Source organism: Camellia sinensis, chromosome 2, assembly GCF_055761805.1.
Source record: "Camellia sinensis isolate YWXY chromosome 2, ASM5576180v1, whole genome shotgun sequence".
NCBI lineage: Eukaryota > Viridiplantae > Streptophyta > Magnoliopsida > Ericales > Theaceae > Camellia > Camellia sinensis.
The window spans coordinates 124557462-124577460 of NC_138962.1; the positions used below are offsets into that span (position 1 = coordinate 124557462).

Consider the following 19999-nt stretch of genomic DNA (forward strand, 5'->3'; position numbering starts at 1 on the left):
TAAGGTTTTGATCTGGTTTTATGTAATAGGCAAGAGAGGAAGAGAATGGAAACAGGGGTTGGAGCTTTTGCTCTGATACCAAAAATGGTGGAGAACAGAGTAAGAGAAAAGAAGAAGAGGGAGAAACACACAAAACGGTCACAACCTTTAATCTCAATAGTACTTTTTATTAAAAAACTGATCATTACAATGTAAAACACTAATATGTATAGGATTAAAAGCCTAATTTAATTAGAAACTTTCCTAATCACCTTGTTTGGTTTTGATTGATTTTTTGAAAATTGAGTTTTTTTGTTTTTCGTGTTTTTTTAATATATTTTTGTAGTGATTTTTTTTAATATTTGAAGCAAGTTTTTTACTTTCTATATGCACATAACTTAGATGTACCTAAAAAGTAAAATATTTGTGAAAAAAATTTAAAAAATAAAAAAAAATGAAAAACAAAAATCTCAAATTTCTAAAAAGTGGGCTCAATTTTTTGAAACCAAACAAGGTAATATATTTGGGAAACAAAATCAAAGCACGTTAAATATTACGTAGTTAATCTAACTAAATAATAATAATAACAACAACAATTACATTCATCGGACCAAAAAGCTTTCGGATCCATGGGCTTCACTTTGGGTTTCCAAATTCGATAATGAGCTTTTGGCCAATCTATAGATGCTCGATCAAATAGGATACAGGTATGGTTAGAATACATTTGTAAATATTTTTTAAAAAAAAATTATTAGTGAGTTATATATAAACTCAAGAACGTAGATAAATCACATTGTAATTTTATAATACAAAACACTAATCTTTAAGAAATTAGTATTAATTTAAGGGGTTGTTTGATATCCTAATACAACATTTAAAACTGAATGTATTTAGTGATAATCAATTAAGCCCGTTTGATAACCACAATTGATATCACTTGAAAATTTAATTCTCTTAAAATATCGACTTAAAACTTAAAGAAAATTTTTAGTCATATGAAACTTACTTAATTTTGACTGAATTTATAAATACTAAACATAAGTATCGATATCCACTATTATAAACTCACCACCACCACTACCACCACCACAACCACAACCACCATGCCACTGCCATTGCCACAGCCACTACCGCCACCGCCGCCACCGCCACCATCTTCATCACCATTGTCATTGTTGCCATAAGTATCACCATTATTTTACCATCACCATCATACCATCACCACTACTACTACCACTGCCACTGCCACTGCCACTGCCACCACCATCACAATATAAAGTTTGAAATATACAATTTGAAATTAATAAATTTTAAATTTGATTTATCAAACAACTTATTTTTATTTTAGAACTTAAATTTTTGTCAAATAGATTTTCAGCTTAAAAAATTCAGTATTTAGTTTTTAATAATTAATTTTTAGTTTCAGTTTTGCAGTTTTCAATTTTATCAAACATCACCTAAGCCACTAATTAGTTTTTTTTTTTTTTTCAAGCTTGCAAATATTTAATTTCAAATATCAAATCTAATATGTTTATATTGGAATAGTAGAACAATCGACAATTTTCCCTTTTGCACTGGTAAAAAATGTTGTATGCAAGTTTACTTGCTCATTTATTTATTAATGATATTTAATTTTACTATTGTTACATTCTTTTGTTAATCCTTACTTTCTATGTAATATGGGACATGCACGATATATTAAGGATACACCAATTTGACGAATTCGGTAATGGGTTTCTAGCCAATCTATAGTTACGCCATCAAATAGGATATGGGTATGGTTACGATACGTTTGTAAAAAAAATATTTTTAAAAAAATTATTAGCAGTGAGTTATATATGAACTGAAGAATGTTGAGAAATCTTACTGTAATTTTATGATACAAAATACTAATCTTTAAGAAATAAGTATTAATTTAAGCCAGTAGTTAGTTTATTTTTTAATTTCAGTGCCAACAAAATCAATCATGCCCAGCTTGATCGAAGAAGGATCAGATAATGGTTTGTCAATTGGAAGTTCCTCCTTTGATAAAATCATGTGGTGTGGGGGGGAGTCACTTGCACTGCAACGACTTCGTGGACTTCTAAAATAATTTCGGTTACCTTGGACGTCAAAACAACTCGGTCAACAAACTCCACATGTTCTTCTTTAGCACTTTGTGAAATTCATGAATTCTCTCTAAAAAATTGAACAAACAATTTATCCAGACTTGATTGTAGTTGCACCAATTGAGCTGACATTTGGTTCTGGGAGGCCTTAATTATTTTTAGGTTTTGATGGAAAACATCCAAATGTGAATATACCTCTGCATTGGTTACCATGGTTAAAAGGGGTCAAAGTTTGTTTTTTTTTTTTTTCACTGTTTTAGTTGGGCTGCTGGTACGGGTTTAGTATGTTGGCTGAATTTTGGTTGTCTGGTTTATGGGTTGGGCTGAATGAAGGCTTGGTTGGTGTTGTTCTCAAAAAGCTTATAACTGAGTTTGGTTTGAATGGGTAGGTGTGGCTTAAGTGAGGGGGATTCTATTTACACCCAAAAAATCAATTAGTACGCCCAATTTCTCAGTACTTCCTATTAAATTATTTACATATATAATTTACTCTCAGTACACCCTATATTTTTTCACAGATTACCCTTGAATAATATAATATTTTAATTTTATAGTACACCCAAATAATAACCTTAATATAAAATCAATTCGAAAAAGCTCTTCTTCTTCTCTTCTAAGCCATTCTTAACCACAACATCTTCTTCTCAGCCATACTCAGGCACGCCTCAGTCACGTCATCCTCTTCTCAGTCTTTTCATTGCCAATTACTGAAGAAGAAGCACATTGGGTCTAAGTTGAAGAAGAAGGAAGAAATGAAGGTCGGTGGTTTGGTTTTGAAGTGAGTGCACCCAATCAGTTTGTTCGACTATCCGTGCCGAACTAGATTGTTTTGTTCGGACTTTTCACATACGAACAAAGTAAATTTGTTTGGATCTGAAAGTTCGAACAGTGTGGACGTAACATAGGTTGAATATTTGTTTTTACGTTTAAAAAAAAAAACACAGAAATCAAGAATTGTACTTTAATATTTATATGAATACTTATCTCCTCTTTGATGGGTTTCTTCAAAAAATAATTTTGATTATTATTCTCATCTATTGTTTGATTTTTGTTCAAACTTTTTTCTATTTTCATGTAACAACACAATAAGAAACAATGATGTTGATGATAATGGTGAGTTTTGGTGGGATGGATTGGAGTTTTGAAGTGAGGAAGAAGAAGAAGAGAAAATGATTGAAACTTTGGGAAGAAGATGAAGAGACTAGAATATAAAGAATACATATAAGTGATTATGGTGAACCATAAGAAAAAAAATATTTTTTATTTTAGGATTTAATGTGTTGTCCTTATTAGTAAATTTACATTAGGGTATAATAGGAAATAAAATTTTTAATTTTTAATTGAGCGTACTGAGTTATTTTTTGGGTGCAAATAGAATCACCCCTTAAGTGAGGTACAGGATTTGGGCCAGATTAGTTTTGATTGTGGGCTGGGCCTGTATATGTTTTTCTTTTTCTTTTTAAAGAAAAAAGTGATGGGTTGGCCTAGTCTAGAATTGGGCTGGTAGAGTATAGTTGGGAATTGGGCCTATTAGTGTTAGCTGGACTGGGTTTAAGTAATAATTGGGCTGGAGATGTTATTTGGGCCTGACTAAAGAGCTGGTCCTGGGTTGTTTTAATTGGACTTGGGTTTTTGGACCAGGGATTTGTAAAGTTGGGTTGGTTCTGAGGGTGAAGGATGGATCGGGTTAAGTCTTATTGGTCGGGGCAAGGGTTTAATACCTTTTTTTCCCCAGCAGATCGTGTCCTTCCATGATTTCCTTTGTCTCCTTGGGCTTTGACAAAGGACAACAGGTGCTGCGACAAAAGGACTGCTCACGTGAGGGCACGAAGATTCTGGCGGGAGGTCAATGACGCCATGTCATTGGTGACAGCGATGGACAACTACCATGACCCTGACGGTTTCTTTTCGCAATGCCAAAACACAAGGGCTGTGAAGACTCAACAACTTAAGTTGACGAAGAACCAGATAAGGGCTGTCAGTCAGTAATGGTGTAGCGACGTGGCTGCAGCAGCTGTTTGTTGATGGGAACCGTTGTGGGATTCAGTGATGGGACGAGGGTTGCCTATGACAATGATGATGGTTTGAAGCAACGAATCCATGTCAAGAAAGCAACTACGTTGATCAAACAGAAACAATGAGTCGATTTGGGCTCTGATACCAAAATGATGTAGAGCGCAGTTGAGATAGAGAAGAGAGAAGAAGAGAGAAGAGGAAGAACAGGGCCATAACCCTAACTGACACGGCCACAAACCTAATACTCAAAATTAATAATTCAAAACTAAAAGATTACATCATAAAGACTTAATATTTATAGGCGTGAAACCCCAAATTTTAAATAGGAATCTAAATCATAGAATTATTAAAAACTTAATATCTAATCTAATCTAATATGGAACGAAATATACTAAGATCTTAATTACTATCAATAAATATTTCTATCTACTATTAGATTATCAATAATAATTAAATAAACATAAATATAAAATTACAAATAAAAATCTCCATGGCATGTTCTGCAAATGTAAATACAATTAAACATGAGAGGATTGTGAATTGATAAGGTTATATCTGCCTTTCAGATGCTGATAAAAACTCAAGGAGTCGGAAGCTAAAGCATATTGTCATTGAGGCAGTTAATGAACTTATTCAAGATATTGGCACTTGCCATGAGCAGATTGCTGAGCAAGCAGTGGAGCATATTCATCAAAAGTATCTCTCTCAAACCTTGAATAAAGTTATGTTTTATCTCTTCAACTTGCTCATCTGATTTCAAGCGTATTTGGGCATTGTCTTATCCTTTTTGCGTCTGGCAAGTCACTTTGACTCGGTGCAATTGGGTTGTTGCCAAAGCTGGCATTGGATCGTAATTGCGTTACTGTCAAAGCTGCATGGATTATGACTCTGGCCAAAAAAGACGCTGCATTTGTTCCAAGCCATGCAGATTGACCCATCAATTGGATATACAGTAGGGGCAATTATGGTACAGTGGTGTTTGGGAAAAACAATCGCCGGACAGTGGGAATAGTTTTTCAAATTTCAACCGGAATGGCAAGTACAAAAGAAATTACGAAGTCATAGAATCTTGAGTTGATTTTACGATTTTACCCTCATTTGTTATACACAACTCTCGCCTCTCACACACTCTGCACACACACAACTACCATCCTCTCTCTCTACCAGGCACACAAACAGGCCTTGCACTCACACTCACACACACTGCAAACTACCACCGTACACACCTCACATCACTCTCTCTCACAAGCTAGGGCACCTCATTTTTTTAATAAATAAAATAAAATTTATTTTTTATACTTTTATTTTAATAAAGGTATATAATTTTTAATATGTAAATTTGAAATTTTATAAAATTAATATTATGTAAAAGATGTCGATTACATTTTTAAAATGAGACTAATATTTAACATATTTAATAAAAAATTAATTAATAATTCAAAATATATAAAAACTTACATAGTTAAATTGATTTGCATGGTTTGAATTAATATAAATAATTTAATCTCTAAAATTACTTTTTTATAAAAAAAATTATTATTTTTATTTATTAAGAGAGGTCAATAAAAATAAAAATATTAACTCAAAATTGTACCCAAAAAAATAAAATAAAATTCACACAATACAAATATTAAGTCAAACTACACAATAAAAAATAATAATATTCAAACTTACATAATTAAATCATATTAATTATTTTAAATAATTTAAATTTAAAATTTAAAAAATAAAACAATTTATGTGAGATTCTAAAAATTACCAAAAAAAAAAAAAAAAAAAAAAAAACAAAGGAAAAAAGACAAAAGAAAAGGAAAAAGGTTGGAGTTGCACCCATGCATAGGTTGGACTTACACCCATGCATAAGTTGGAGTTGCACCAGGTTGGAGTTGCATCCATGCACAGGTTGGACTTGCCCTACCCACTGGTTGGAATTGCATGCACTCATGCGCATGTTGGACTTGCACCCAGACACAAATTGGATTTCCACCCATACACAAGTTGTATTTTTATTTTAATTTTTTTTTATTGTTTTTTTCGTCAAGCTAATTTCTAGTTTTTTTTTTTTGGTTAAAATTTTAATATAATTTTTTTAGTATCTTACTTGAATTATTTATATTTTATTTTTTTATTATTTTAATTTTTAAAATTTTCATAAAATGATTTTTTTGGGTGAGTAAAATTATTTTCATAAAATGATTTGTATGTTTAATTATGCAAGTTTGAATAGTAATTTTTTTTCAAAATTTTTATTTGAATGGTTTGAGTTAATATATTCTGTATTGTATAGTCTGAGCTAATAATTGTATGGTTTGAATATTATTAGGGAAATTCTATTTACACACCACCAAACCTCTTAGTACACACCATTTTCTTAATACACACCACACATATTTTCAATTCATTAATTTCTTCTCATTTCACACCATTCATTTTCAAAGAGTCCCAAGTTACCCTCATCTTCAACTCTTCAACTCTCTCCCAAATCCTAAATTAACTGCTTATGATGAATCTTTTTAAAGAAAGAGAATATCACACCAATATAACTGTTGAGTTCTAAAAAATTTATACTCTCTGCAAATAATGCCAAATATTCGGTTTGTACCCAATCTACCCCTCCTAGACCTCCATCCAATGGGGATTAAAGTGGGTGTACTTTTTCTTGGGATAAATTCTGTGACTGAAATGTCTACTTGTTTACTGGTTTTTTCTCAAGAGGAATTCGTCATTTAAAGCAGCTTGCTGTGTGTTCATTATATTAAAAAAAAAAAAAAACAAAATCAATACAATTGATGCCTCGATGGTTAATGGTGTCTATATCACATGTTTTCTAATGAGCATGGGGTAGACGTAGTCATTGCCTGGAATATATAAATGCTTCTCTTATGCTTTGATGTGTGATTATTTTGAATATATTTCCTTGACATGATTAGAGGATCAAGGAAACTATCTATTGTCTCACTTCAGGTTCAGCATGATGTGACATTATGCCTCCAGAGTTCATTTTGATTTTTCTCGTAATATCTAGCATGAATTAATGAAAATCTGGGATAAGTTATTCCAATTGAAATAGATCCCTGATGCATTGGTTGTTATGGTTTGTATTTATGTGCCAACATGAATTCTGATATATATCTCCGGAAAGATCTAGTTGCTGTTGAATTCATGTACTTGCAAAATTCCGAGAAAGAAATTACATGTACTTACACAACACCTTTGCACCCACACAATGACATATCTCTTCTTTTTCCTTCCCTCCTATCTACAAGTCACTTTATCTATGCGTGAGTTAGTCAATGTCACCCACTAAAAGAAAGCAAAAGGTTGATTTATGTTCATTATTATTATTTTTTTCAGTGAGGTAATATTAACTTTAGGCAATTCAAGAACAGTAATGGAATTTCTTTGTGCTGCAAACGAGAAAAAAAGATCATTTCGAGTGTTCGTTGCAGAAGGTGCTCCAAGGTTTGTGTGATTAACTAGCCCTTTGTTGCAAGGAGAAGGGATTGTTTATAGCTTGTACAATTTTGTTTTTTTTTCTTTTTCTCATGTTTTCATCCACTTTTAAGACCCCATTTGTCTTGTCACTACTTGGTGCTTCTGTTAGATATCAAGGGCATGTTCTTGCAAAAGAATTGGTAGCAAGAGGATTACAAACCACTGTAATTACTGATTCTGCCGTGTTTGCCATGATTTCTAGAGTGAACATGGTACATGAACCTATGCTTTTTATCCCCCCCTCCCTCATTTTTCATTTGGTTATGGATTTCTTGACTGATTTGAGCTTCATTTTGGAATCTGCTATTTGAAGGTTATTGTTGGAGCTCATGCTGTTATGGCCAATGGTGGGGTAATCGCACCTGTTGGGTTGAATATGGTTGCATTAGCAGCCAAAAGGCATGCTGTCCCTTTCGTGGTGCTTGCGGGCATTCACAAGGTATTTTGGCATTACAAAATCCTCTACTGTCATATTGCTTCAGAAGAAAATAAGGAAACCTCCTTTTCTTAACTGCCAACAGTTGAAAAATTAGTTCTGAAAATTGCTTCAGTTGTTTATGTGGAGTGGAAAGAAATTTGTTATATTCTCACCCTGATAGAAAATATTGCCAATTGAATGAAATATAATAATAGCTTGCTGATTTGATATTATTTCTGATTATAACCTCATTCTCTTTTATCTCTATGTCATAATAGTTCCGGTTTTGGGACTTATTTAAATGATGAAGCATATGACAATTCTTAGATTAAGAAATATATGTCTTCTTAGTTTATAAATTGGCTTTCGTGTCCTTGCACCATTTCGAGAGTCCTTTTAGAGCATAGCAGATCCTTAGATTTCTTCTATGAGGCCAGCAGAGTAAAAGGGGATTTTCATGGTACTTTTGTAGCTTGGCTTTTGAACTAAACACCATATATCAACCAATCCTGTAAAGGAAACCATAGTTTTTGTATTGGAAAGTAATCAACAAGGAGGCCAAATGAATCAGCAGTTGATCGAAACATACTTGTTCTCCTTTCTCTTGCCATGAGGCAAGCTCTCAAGGTCTACTAGATGTTGTCCCATAGTACACACCTCATATCTAGCTAATGAAACAAGGGGCAACAAACAAGGAGGCTGAGTGAATTGGCAAGTTCATGGAAATACATTTACTTTTTCTTCTTGCTCTTAGGATGAGGCAGGCTCAAGAATGGATTGATCCTTAGTTCACCCCTCAAGGCTAGCTAATTGACAGTTTCAAATGAATTATTGTGTGCAATTACAGACCCAAAACCCTAAACAAAACACCGAACACATCAACAAAAAAACCGAAAATGATAAAAAACCCATTAATCAAGATTAGTATTTGAGTGCAGTTTCAGACTCACGAGCTTATATATGAACATGTTTGGCTTTGACATATGGTGTCACTGATTGGGACTTTGTGGGTGATATGGAAGGAACCAGATCGAGTTCTGGAGACTGCGAGAGGCTTGGCTGGAGACGAAGGTGCAGATTTTGTGGGTCTGAAACCAGGGGGAGCATTCCACGTGTTGCAACATCCTTGAATTTTTGTTTTTTTGATTTTTTTTTTAGTTGTGAATGAGATAGACAGAAGATATGTGGAATAAAGATGGTAAATCTCTCTGGCTTGGGACCAAGAGAGGAAGAGGGAGAGTAGGGATCTTAGAGAGAGGAGACGGGGAGGAGAGAGTGAAGAATTGGGGCTTGTGCAAATGGTATTTGACTCCTGACTTGTGTCTGAAAGCAGTGTAAGGTCAAGGTAAAGAATTGCTTGTAGTTAAAAAACACACTAAAAGTTTTAGGGAAATTCTATTTGCACACCATAGGAAATCTCAGTACACACCATTTGTGGTGTTTGGATATTAACTTGTGAACAAAAGTCAAATGTTTGGACATAAAGTTATGAACAAAAATAATTTGGTCAAATATACATTCCATTCAACGGTTTATATCTGAACAACTGCTTTATGTTCATAAATTTATGTCTGAACATTTGACTTTTGTTCAGAAATTCATATCTGAACACCACAAATGGTGTGTACTAAGGCTGTGTTTGGTGGAGCTTTGGAACGTTAGTTTCAGAGCTTGATTTCAACATGGTGTTTGTTTATGATTTTCAAAAATTAATTCCACTCACTTTTGAAAACGCGGTCAAAGGCGGGAAAATTTGGACTAACCGGTCGTTCGGCTGGTTAACCGGCTGGTTGACCGGAACAGTGCAAATTTTTATTTTGTTTTGGTTGCAATTGACACATGTTAATTTTTATATATTCAATAAAAAATATTTTGCGAATTTTTTAAAATTTTTTATGAGTTATAATAGAATTTTGAGTTATGTGTTTGGTTATGAGTTGTAAGTTTTTGTATCAAATATCATATGTCACATCAAAAATTCCCCACTCAATTCAAAACTCTTTTCAAAACTCATTTACCAAACAAATTTTCCACACTCAAATTATAATTCCAAAACTCACAAACTCAAAATACAACTCTATTCTCAAATCATATTTACAAAACTCTACCAAACGCAACCTAAGATTTTCTGTGGTGTGCAAATAGAATTATCCAAAGTTTTATTCCTGTTTATCAACTCATTTGCTGCTTTATTTGCCAAGTTATTTACTTGAAAAATTTAGTACTAGTGGCTTCACCAAAAATTGCAAGTCTTCAAAGTCGCCTTGTGAGCCACATTGTTAAAAAAGTATACAATGGAGAAAACAACCATAAGTGAGGTTGAAGTGTCCAGATATCTGTTTGTTATCACAAAAGAAAAGAGAAGGTGGCAAGTAATTTTGCAGCCTTTGACCTTGAAATGCTGAAAATTTTTGAATGTTGCTGGTGGTTCTTACCTACTGCTTGTCATTTCTTATGTCGACAGGTGTCTTGACTTATTAGTTATTAGTATGTATAATTTTCTACATTTGATCGTTCTTTTTTTGAATTGTAGGTTATTTAACTGCTTCATGAATCTGACATGTGCTATGGTGTTTTTTTCTCATTGTTATTTTGTCCACTTGACAGTTGTGTCCCTTGTATCCCCACAATCCAGAGGTCTTATTGAATGAGTTGAAGTCTCCATCTGATCTTCTGGACTTTGGAGAATTCTCAGATTGCATGGATTTTGGAAGTGGAGTCGGTCCCCATCTGCATGTCATCAATCCTGCATTCGATTATGTACCACCAAAGCTTGTCAGTTTATTTATTACTGACACGTAAGTTATAACCTTTCATTACTGTTTTCTAGTACCGCGAGGGATTTATGAAGTTCTGGAAGTTTGACCTGTTATGTTCTTCATCAGTTTGTGGAATATTGATGTTTTGCTGACATAAATGATAAATCCAGTGCTTTGTGACTACATGAAAACAAGAAGACAAAGATGTGAATTTGTTTACTGGCTTCACTTAATAAATTTTTTTGGCTCCACAACAGGGTTTACTGTTGTTCATATGTTGATAGAAGTACTCATATATTCATCCTTCGGTTCTATATTAATTTTATTATTATTATTTTTTTTTGTTGCTATTTCTGGATGGTTTTATAACCAATCTTAACTTTACAGAGGAGGGCATAACCCATCATACATGTATCGGCTCATTGCGGATTATTACTCTGCTGATGATTTGGTGGTGCAACGGAGACCTGCTTCTTGAAATTGAGCCTAGCTACTTGTCCTAGATATATTGGGTAAGTCATTCATAGTTTGACAATAATCTATTATATTATGGGTAATGGGTGCAATACATTTTTAGTTATTTTGAAATTTGTTATTGAACAAGAATCAAGGGGCTCTTGGTAAAAGCTCAAAGTAGAATGAAAAGGCATGTGCCCAGATCAAATTGCTAGTCATGCTCAAGTCGATGCATGAATTCAAGGCCAATATGAGGTTGTCTTAGGCCGATTAAATGGGGATAATTTCTGCCATCGAAAAAAGAAAAATAAATAATTGAAGGAACACCTAGGAACTCTCAACTCTAGCTTCTTCTCCATTATCATCTATATCTTCGCAGGAGACCTGTGGGGGAAGCGGCTTTGAATGGCAAGCCAAAACCAAAGGAATTTTATGTGAAAGAAAGGATTATCTTAAATATTATAATTATAAGACAATAAAAAGATGCATTGAGAATTAGCTACGATAACTAAAATGTTCTTGATTACATTTTATGGCAAGAGCGGCAAATTACAAAAATGACGCACCAAAAAAAAAAAAAAAAAAAGGAAAAGGAAAAGAAAGGTAGCATCACCCCAGTGTTTTTAAAGGCTCAAGGCGCACTAAGGCGCCGAAGGTCTCTTGGAGCCTAGGCGCAAGGCGAGGCGCGGGCTTTATTGAAGTAAGGCGCACAGTATTCGTAAAAAACAGAAAAATTAATATAGACTAATCATTCATAGTAGTAAGACAATTTTTTAAAAAATAAAAAGTAATCAAGATTTAAGACAAAATATAGAATAATTCTCAAAGCCATGAAAGTGCATATTACATAACATTCTAATTTTCAAAGATCAAATAATCCACATTCAATAAAATAAAAACATAAACACTAAACATCCAAAACATAAATATCCAACAAATATTAATATATGTCTTAACTTAACACTTAAAAACATCAATATCAAAAGAAAGGGTAGGTTAGGTCGGTGTCAGTCAATCATCATCCTCAACATCAATGGCAAGCAAACTATCATCTTCTTCTCCATCAGTTGATTTGTATCCCTCAACATCTTCCTCCTCTGTGTCATCTGAGCCCGCTTCCTCTTCATCTATTAATTGAAGTGGAGTCAATGTTGATGGTTTAGATATCCTCGGTTGTGCCTTTGAGCGTGAACTTGTTGCTCTACTTGCATGGCTACTTTCTTCTACTCCAGAAGTTCTAGCAACAGTAGCCCACGTCAAGCCATCATCATCATCAAACACAGGCTCATTATCTTCATCTGATTCTCCATCCATCCTCCCAAGCAACCACTCATTGCTTGCATCAATATTTTGCAAAGATATGGGATCAAGAGTGTTGCGCATGTCATACCTAAATCTCAATGTTCTATTGTATTTGACATACACTAAATCATTGAGATGTTGTTGTTCCAATCTATTTCTTTTCTTGCTATGAAGCTGCAAGTATTAAAAAGATATTAAATTCTATATAATGAGAAAAAAAAAAATTTGAATTCAACAAAAAATTAGTTAGAATGTTAAATACTCACATGTTCGAATACACTCCAATTTCGTTCACAACCCGATGAACTACATGTTAGGCTAAGGACTTTTATAGCAAAAGTTTACAAGTTTGGAGTATAAGAACCATATGATGCCCACCAATCAGTTACGATAATCCACTAGTTAGAAATAATTGTTACCAAGTATTAAGTTTTACTAAAAGTATTACTAAAAATAAACTCTATGAGTCTATAATATATTACCTGGTGCTCTTGTATTTCTTTGCCTAATCGCAACAGCCTTGCCAAAAAGACTCTCAGCCTTCATATAAATACTCATCTCATTAGTGATCAAATCTTGAATAGTGACATCCGGGACCAACCTTTGCATGCATTCATAAAACCCATTCATCACTTCATGATCTCTTTGCACCTCTAACGCTTTTGGGTAAAAGAATTCTGGGTTAAGAAAATGCGCAGCTGCATGTAAAGGTCGATGCAATTGGACATCCCATCTTTTGTCAATGATTTCGAAGATTTCATTATACTTCTCTTCTTTATGATCAAATGAACTTGCAATGCATTCTTTTGCCCTATCCATTGCCTCATAAATGTATCCCATGGGAGGTTTCTTCTTAGTATCAACCAATCTAAGCACTTTGACAAGAGGACCCGAGACCTTAAGGGCAAACACAACAGTATTCCAAAATGAAGGCATCAACAAAGTTTGTGCCATTCTTTTACCTTGTGGCTCCTTTGCCCATTTGCTTGAGGTCCAGTCTTCGGAGGTGACCATCTTTCTCAAATTGTTTTTTTGTTGATGCATCCTAGACAAAGTCAAAAAAGCGGTTACAAATCTAGTTTTTGCAGGCTTGATCAAATTCTTCAAATTTGTATAGCGCCTCATCATGTTTAGCAACGTAGGTCGATTGTAAATGTAGCCATGTACTGCAATACCCCTTTCAAATGTCTTTTTCAGTCTAGGTATCTTGAAAATGTCTTCTAACATCAAGTCCAAACAATGAGCAGCACATGGTGTCCAATACAACTGTTCATACTTAGCTTCCAAAAACCTCCCTATAATGTAACAATAATGAAGAATTATTATTTTCAAGTTTTTAAATTTTAAATACAAAACAAATTATGAGTAAACAATTTTGATGTAAGGAATGAGGAAATATTCTTACCCGCCAACACATTAGCTGCAACGCTATCAGTGATAACTTGCACGACATTCTCTTTTCCAACTTTCTCCACAAACTTGTCTAGTAATTCAAATAGCTTTTGCCCATCCTTGGAATAGCTAGAAGCATCAACCGACTCAGCAAACATGGTTCCTCTTGGACAATTAACTAAAAAATTAATCAATGTCCTTCCTCTCTTATCAGTCCAACCATCAGCCATTATGGAACACCCGTATTTTGCACAATCCTCTTTATGATACTTCATCAAATCTTCAGTATGTTTCACTTCTTTTTTGAGTTGGGTAACCCGCACTTCATGGTAAGTCGGTGGCTTCATACCAGGACCATGTTGGCCAATGGCTTCAATCATTGGTCCAAAACTCTCATAATTTACTGCATTGAAAGGGATACCAGCATCATACATCCACCTTGCAAATCTTTGCAGTGCCCGAGCTCTCATTTCTTTTTTGTAAGGGTCATTTGCATCAATTTTTGTTTGTTTCCCTTTTGCTTGGTCTCTTCGATTTTTCACCACTGATTCAGGATTGGGTGTGAAGTAAACATCCATAGGCCCTTTTCTCTTTGGCATTTTTGATTTTGATTTGGATTTGGATTTGGATTTGGATGAACCTTGGCTGCTACTTGTCAACTTGCGGTGTTGATTGACATTGATCTCAACAACATCATCATCATCTTCATCTTCCATGTCCATGTCATCAAAATCAGGCAACATGTTCATTTCTTCTTTTTGTGTCTTTTTTTTGGACATGAACTCTCTAATCTCTTCTCTTACATGAGAAGGACACTTCGGGCAAGCAGTAACATTCCTATAACCTCCCGCAAGGTGTTGTTTCACCCGATAAACACCTCCATTTGATACTTTACCACAAAAATTACACTCAAACTTGTTTAAATTACTCTCCTCCACCAAATGGGCATATTGCCACGCCGGATCTTTTCTATTACTTTCCGATGTCATTTTCTACTTAGTAATAGTACTTACTACACAACACAAAAAATAAATAACAGAAAAACAATTTCAGTATAATGAATGTAATGTATGTTATGTGATGAATTAATTAATGTATGTAATGTATGAATCAATTTTCTATTTTTTTAATTAATGATGAATTAATTAATTAATGTACATTACATTCCATTACATTCATTCCTATGTTACATTATTTTTTCAAGAAAAACTTTGACCAATTTATTAATTCATCACATTAATAAATTGATGAACTTATGAATCAATTTATCAATTAATTAATCAACCAATTTTCTATTTTTTTAATCACAACACATTAATCACAACACAATAAATTGATTAATTGATAAATTGATTAATCTTTATTAATCAATTAAATTCTTATTAAATTCTTATTAATCACATTAATCACAACACATACAACACATTAAATTCTTATTAATCACAACACATTAATCTTTTCTAATTAATTAATCAATTTTCTATTTTTTTAATTAACTTATGAATCAATTTATGAATTAATTAATGTTATGATTCAATGTATGTACTGTAATGAATGTATGAATTAATTAACTCATGAATCAATTTTCTATTTTTTTAATTAATGATCAATTAATTAATTAATGAACATTACATTCCATTACATTAATTCCTATGTTACATTATTTTTTCAAGAAAAACTTTGACCAATTTATTAATTCATCACATTAATAAATTGATTAACTTATGAATCAATTTATCAATTAATTAATCAACCAATTTTCTATTTTTTTAATCACAACACATTAATCACAACACAATAAATTGATTAATTGATAAATTGATTAATCTTTATTAATCAATTAAATTCTTATTAAATTCTTATTAATCACAACACATTAATCTTTTCTAATTAATTAATCAATTTTCTATTTTTTTAATTAACTTATGAATCAATTTATGAATTAATTAATGTTATGATTCAATGTATGTACTGTAATGAATGTATGAATTAATTAACTCATGAATCAATTTTCTATTTTTTTAATTAATGATCAATTAATTAATTTCAGTATAATGATGAATCAATTTTAATATAATCATAATGGATGTAATGTAATGTATCTATTTTTTTATTTATGTATGTATGAATTAATTAATTTATTTATGTAATAATCATAATGGGTTGAACCAGTGTTGAAAAAACATAAACTCAAATAATTGAAAAAAAAAAAGAAAAGGAAAAAAAAAAGAAAGAAGAGAGGACTGAACCTGCGAAGCCGAAGGAGAAAAAAGAAAAGGAAAAAAAAAAAAAAAAAAAATGAATGTCGAAGTCGAACGACGACCTGTCGAAGACGAAGAAGAAGGAGAAGGGGATCAGTGTCGAAGACGAAGAAGGAGTCGAACCTGCTCAGCCAAAGTCGATCCAGTGTCGCAGTCGAAGTCCAGCTCGTGTCGCAGTCGTAGTTGCAGACCAAGTCTAGCTCCAGCAGCTCGAAGTCGATTGTGAGGCGAAAGAGGGAGAGACGACTTCGATTAGGGTTAATCTGAGTCCTATTCGGCTGATATGGTACATGAGTTCTGATCCTCTGTGATTTTATGCCATTCGAAAGCTTCATCTGAGTCGAATCTGAGTCGTTCGATCTGATCTACAGATTAAACGCTCAGTCGCGCCTAGGCGAGGGCCTTGCGCCTCTCTCGCCTTGCTAAAGGCGCGGCTAAGGCGCTCGCCTGGCTCAAGCCGCCTCGCCTGGTACCTGTACAGGCGCAGATGGTGCGCCTCGACTCGCCTTGCGCCTAGGCGCGACTTTGACAACACTGCATCACCCTTTATTAAACTATTTGTGGAGTAATATTGGAACAATGATTTTTGATTGCGATCTCAAAGCTCAATTTATGCTTTTGATGGGTCAACAACATAACAACTTTTACGTCCTTCCAAACCCCAATGAAATCCTTCGCACTAGAGTGCCAAAGATGAAGGTAAATTAGTTGCAAGAATTAAAGAATCATATTAACGTTGTCATATGTATTCATATTCATATATAAAAAGAAAAATGGCGGGGTTGCATCATCTTGCAATTTGGCTATTTTGTTCTCTAAAATAAAGTTCCTTACCTTCATTGCCTTGTTCTTAGCTTATCATAACCGAGAAATCACCATAACAATGGGCTTGGTTGGGGCATACGTGACCTTCCTCAATTACCTTTTACACAACTCATATATCAAGCCTAATAGCAATTCCGCAATGGGTAATGTTTTCTCTATATATACTTGACTCCCTTGTATTTTCCCAATTGTCTCTGATTACCAAGATAATATTTATCTAAATTACGCTTCAATCTATCCGTTAGTTAGAGGAGGTTCTTGTAGCTTTGTTTATCCGTTAGTAGCTTTTTTAAAGCAAATTGGAGGCTGGTAATGGAAGGAATGGAACAAAGAATGTTCTGCTTCTACATCAAATCTAGTATTATGCCTCTATGTTGAAAGATTCTAGCATTCCTTGCAATTCATGGCTTCACCCAAAGTGTTTCTAAGAATGCAAGCTCAAATCTTTGCTTGTTTTTTCCACATTCATGTCTCTAAAAGGGATGTCCATTATTGTGATTTCCAGAATGGGTTATCCACTTGACCCTCACATTTTAGAGTTCGGATTGGCTAAAGTTGAAGATCTTAACTTTTGGCGCATTATGAGAGTAATCTGTACCCATCTCAATGATTTGATCTGTTTATCTCATATGGCAAATAACATGCATGCAAAAAATTAGGTTAATCAGACATAAGTAATCACGTGATCAAATCACATATATATTATAACAAATAGATAGTCTATTCTTAAAAACATATAGGCTACATAGATAAAAATGATCTAATAGTATAATAACCGATGTTAGATCCACTTGATTTTTTGCATGGATAATTTTCTTAGTCAGTTGTATAAGATGAACGGTTTAGATCACCGAAGTGAGCCTAAGTTAGTCTGATAATGGGTCAACTTTACCTTGAAGTTCAGATCCTCAACTTTAGCAAATCCGGACTCCACATTTTAAGACCCACTTGTTGTTATGGAAACCCAAGCTTTACCCAGCCCACACATTCAATCGGGCTTAAAACTTTGTGGGCCATCGGGTCAACATTCAGTACTCCAACCCTAGATAGCTCCATAGAACTAAGGCTGCTCCTTTGTAACATGGGGCACAGTGATTGTAACCCATCATTGATGTGCTTCATTCAATGTAAGGTGAGAATATTTCAGCATTAGCAATAGTACCATTTATATTTTTTACTTAAATTGTTGGAGATGATTACAATTTACAACCATTTTGCAGTGATTCTACTTTCTTTTGCTTTTGCTCAATTTTTAAGGATGAATGTGTCTGTGAATTAAGGAAACTATCTTTTTCTACAAGTATAATGATTAGTGATCGTCTTATGGTTGCCAATTTTTCAGCTGAGAAGCAGAGTGAGCAAGGAATTGCAATGTCTGCTCCAAAATTGTAATGTGTGGAGAGTCATGCTGACCATGGCCAGAGTTAATAATAGAAAAACTAAGCTCGAGGAGACTCCTGTGCATTTATCAGGTGAATGCATGGATATGGAACAAACATGAGAGAAGACCATGGAGTGTTTTTCTTTTTAAATTTTTTTTTTCAAAAATTATTATTATTCTTGGTATTTGTGATGAGATGCAAGAGATGTAACAAGCGAGACAAGTGAACGAAGGTTGAGTGCCGTAATTCTGAGGTTAATAGGTAGGTGTGTTCTGTAGCTTACATACAACATTTATCAGTCTTGTCAAGTTCTTAGTACTGAAAATAGAGAGCTGTATTATTAGCGTGTCAACTCTGATAGGTCTTTTAGGGGAGTTTTTGTGGTTTTTTGTATTCTGAATATGTTAGGAGCATTTTCGTGTTTCACTTTTAAGTAATAATGTTTTCTGAATATGTTAGGAGCATCCTTCCTGTTTTATATGCTGACTCAGTTCATGGCCTGTTTGGTAATGTCGCTAGTTCCATATGTTGTGTTTACAAAAGGGTCTAGCTCCTCTCCAGCGCGGAAATGGATTGGACGGTGCTGTTAGGCCGCGGTGGGCTTGATTCTGAGCCTATATTGATAATCTAAATTGTTTATTATGTAGAGTTCGTCGAGCACATTATCTCTGTAAAAAATTAAGAGTACATTATCTTTGTAAAAAATTAAGTTAATTGGATATCGATAGTCATTTGATTAGAGCATCCGCATCAGTCTCAGCAAATTTTGAGTCAAATTATAACTTGAAAAGCCAATTTTCTATTTTAGCTAGTAACCCACTGCATCAAACTTTCTATTTTAATTCAATCCTATTAAAATATTTGTTATTTATTTATTTATTTTTTATAATTAAATTAATGACCTATCAATCAAATAATTTTTATGTTTTACAAAAGGTAAAACTGGAGGAAATGTAAAAAAAAAAAAAAAAATTGCCATCTACCGGTTGACCGGGCGGATTTTTAGACAGACGTTTGGTTGTAGCGATGAACAGTTGCTCGCTTCATCAGAGGAGTTATTGTAGTAAATTTAACAAAAAGTTAATTTAAAAAAAATTTGTTGAGACTGATGGAGGGAGAATTTGATGATTTATTAGTTATATTTTAACTTCTTGTTATTTTGAAGATGCTGATGCTCTTAGCATGCGTTTGCGATTTATTTTAAAAATCATAATTGCCATTGAAACAAATGCAATAGGATCAAATGACAATTGATATCTGATCAAATATAATTTTTTGTAGGGATGATACACTTCGACGACCTTTACACATTGAACGGTATGGATCATTAAAATGGGCCTAAATTTGGGCCCACCGCAGCCCAACAGTATCGTCCAGTTTGATTTCGAACTAGAGAGAAGCTGTAGCCTTTACAGAAAATGTCGTTTGGTACAGTTTACTATTATTTGTTTATAAAAAATATTAAATATTTTTTGTTTATTTTTAATAAAAATGAAAGGAAAATTTAGTGGTAAATCTCTTTTCACATACTTGTATTCTAATTAATTCAAATGATATTTTTATATTCTAACAAGTCTTATTATTTTGAAGATTTGATCAATTAAAT

At 33.4% G+C, this 19999-nt stretch overlaps 2 protein-coding genes across 7 annotated transcripts in view; one reads left to right on the plus strand and one right to left on the minus strand.

Annotated features, from left to right (window-relative positions):
* LOC114310324 (uncharacterized) overlaps positions 1-18871 on the plus strand; it is a 30720-nt gene extending 11849 nt beyond the window's left edge. For 4 of the 6 annotated variants that reach the window (XM_028256284.2, XM_028256275.2, XM_028256300.2 and 1 more), the window contains 7 exons: positions 4670-4799; positions 7458-7565; positions 7708-7810; positions 7912-8037; positions 10624-10814; positions 11163-11287; positions 18354-18871. In XM_028256284.2, the coding sequence (XP_028112085.1) occupies positions 4670-4799; positions 7458-7565; positions 7708-7810; positions 7912-8037; positions 10624-10814; positions 11163-11253 (749 nt within the window). In that variant the 3' untranslated portion in view covers positions 11254-11287; positions 18354-18871. Of the gene's footprint in view, positions 1-4669; positions 4800-7457; positions 7566-7707; positions 7811-7911; positions 8038-9038; positions 9362-10623; positions 10815-11162; positions 11288-18353 lie in introns of all 6 variants that reach the window. The other 2 variants (XR_014361604.1, XR_014361603.1) reach the window with 1 other exon arrangement.
* Positions 13002-14914, minus strand: LOC145819011 (uncharacterized). The gene is made up of 3 exons (XM_082912987.1): positions 14566-14914; positions 13939-14328; positions 13002-13828 (listed from the first exon to the last, which is right to left on the minus strand). Exons 1-3 carry the CDS (start codon positions 14912-14914, stop codon positions 13002-13004), a joined length of 1566 nt encoding a protein of 521 aa, XP_082769113.1.
* Positions 18872-19999: the final 1128 nt, after the last annotated feature.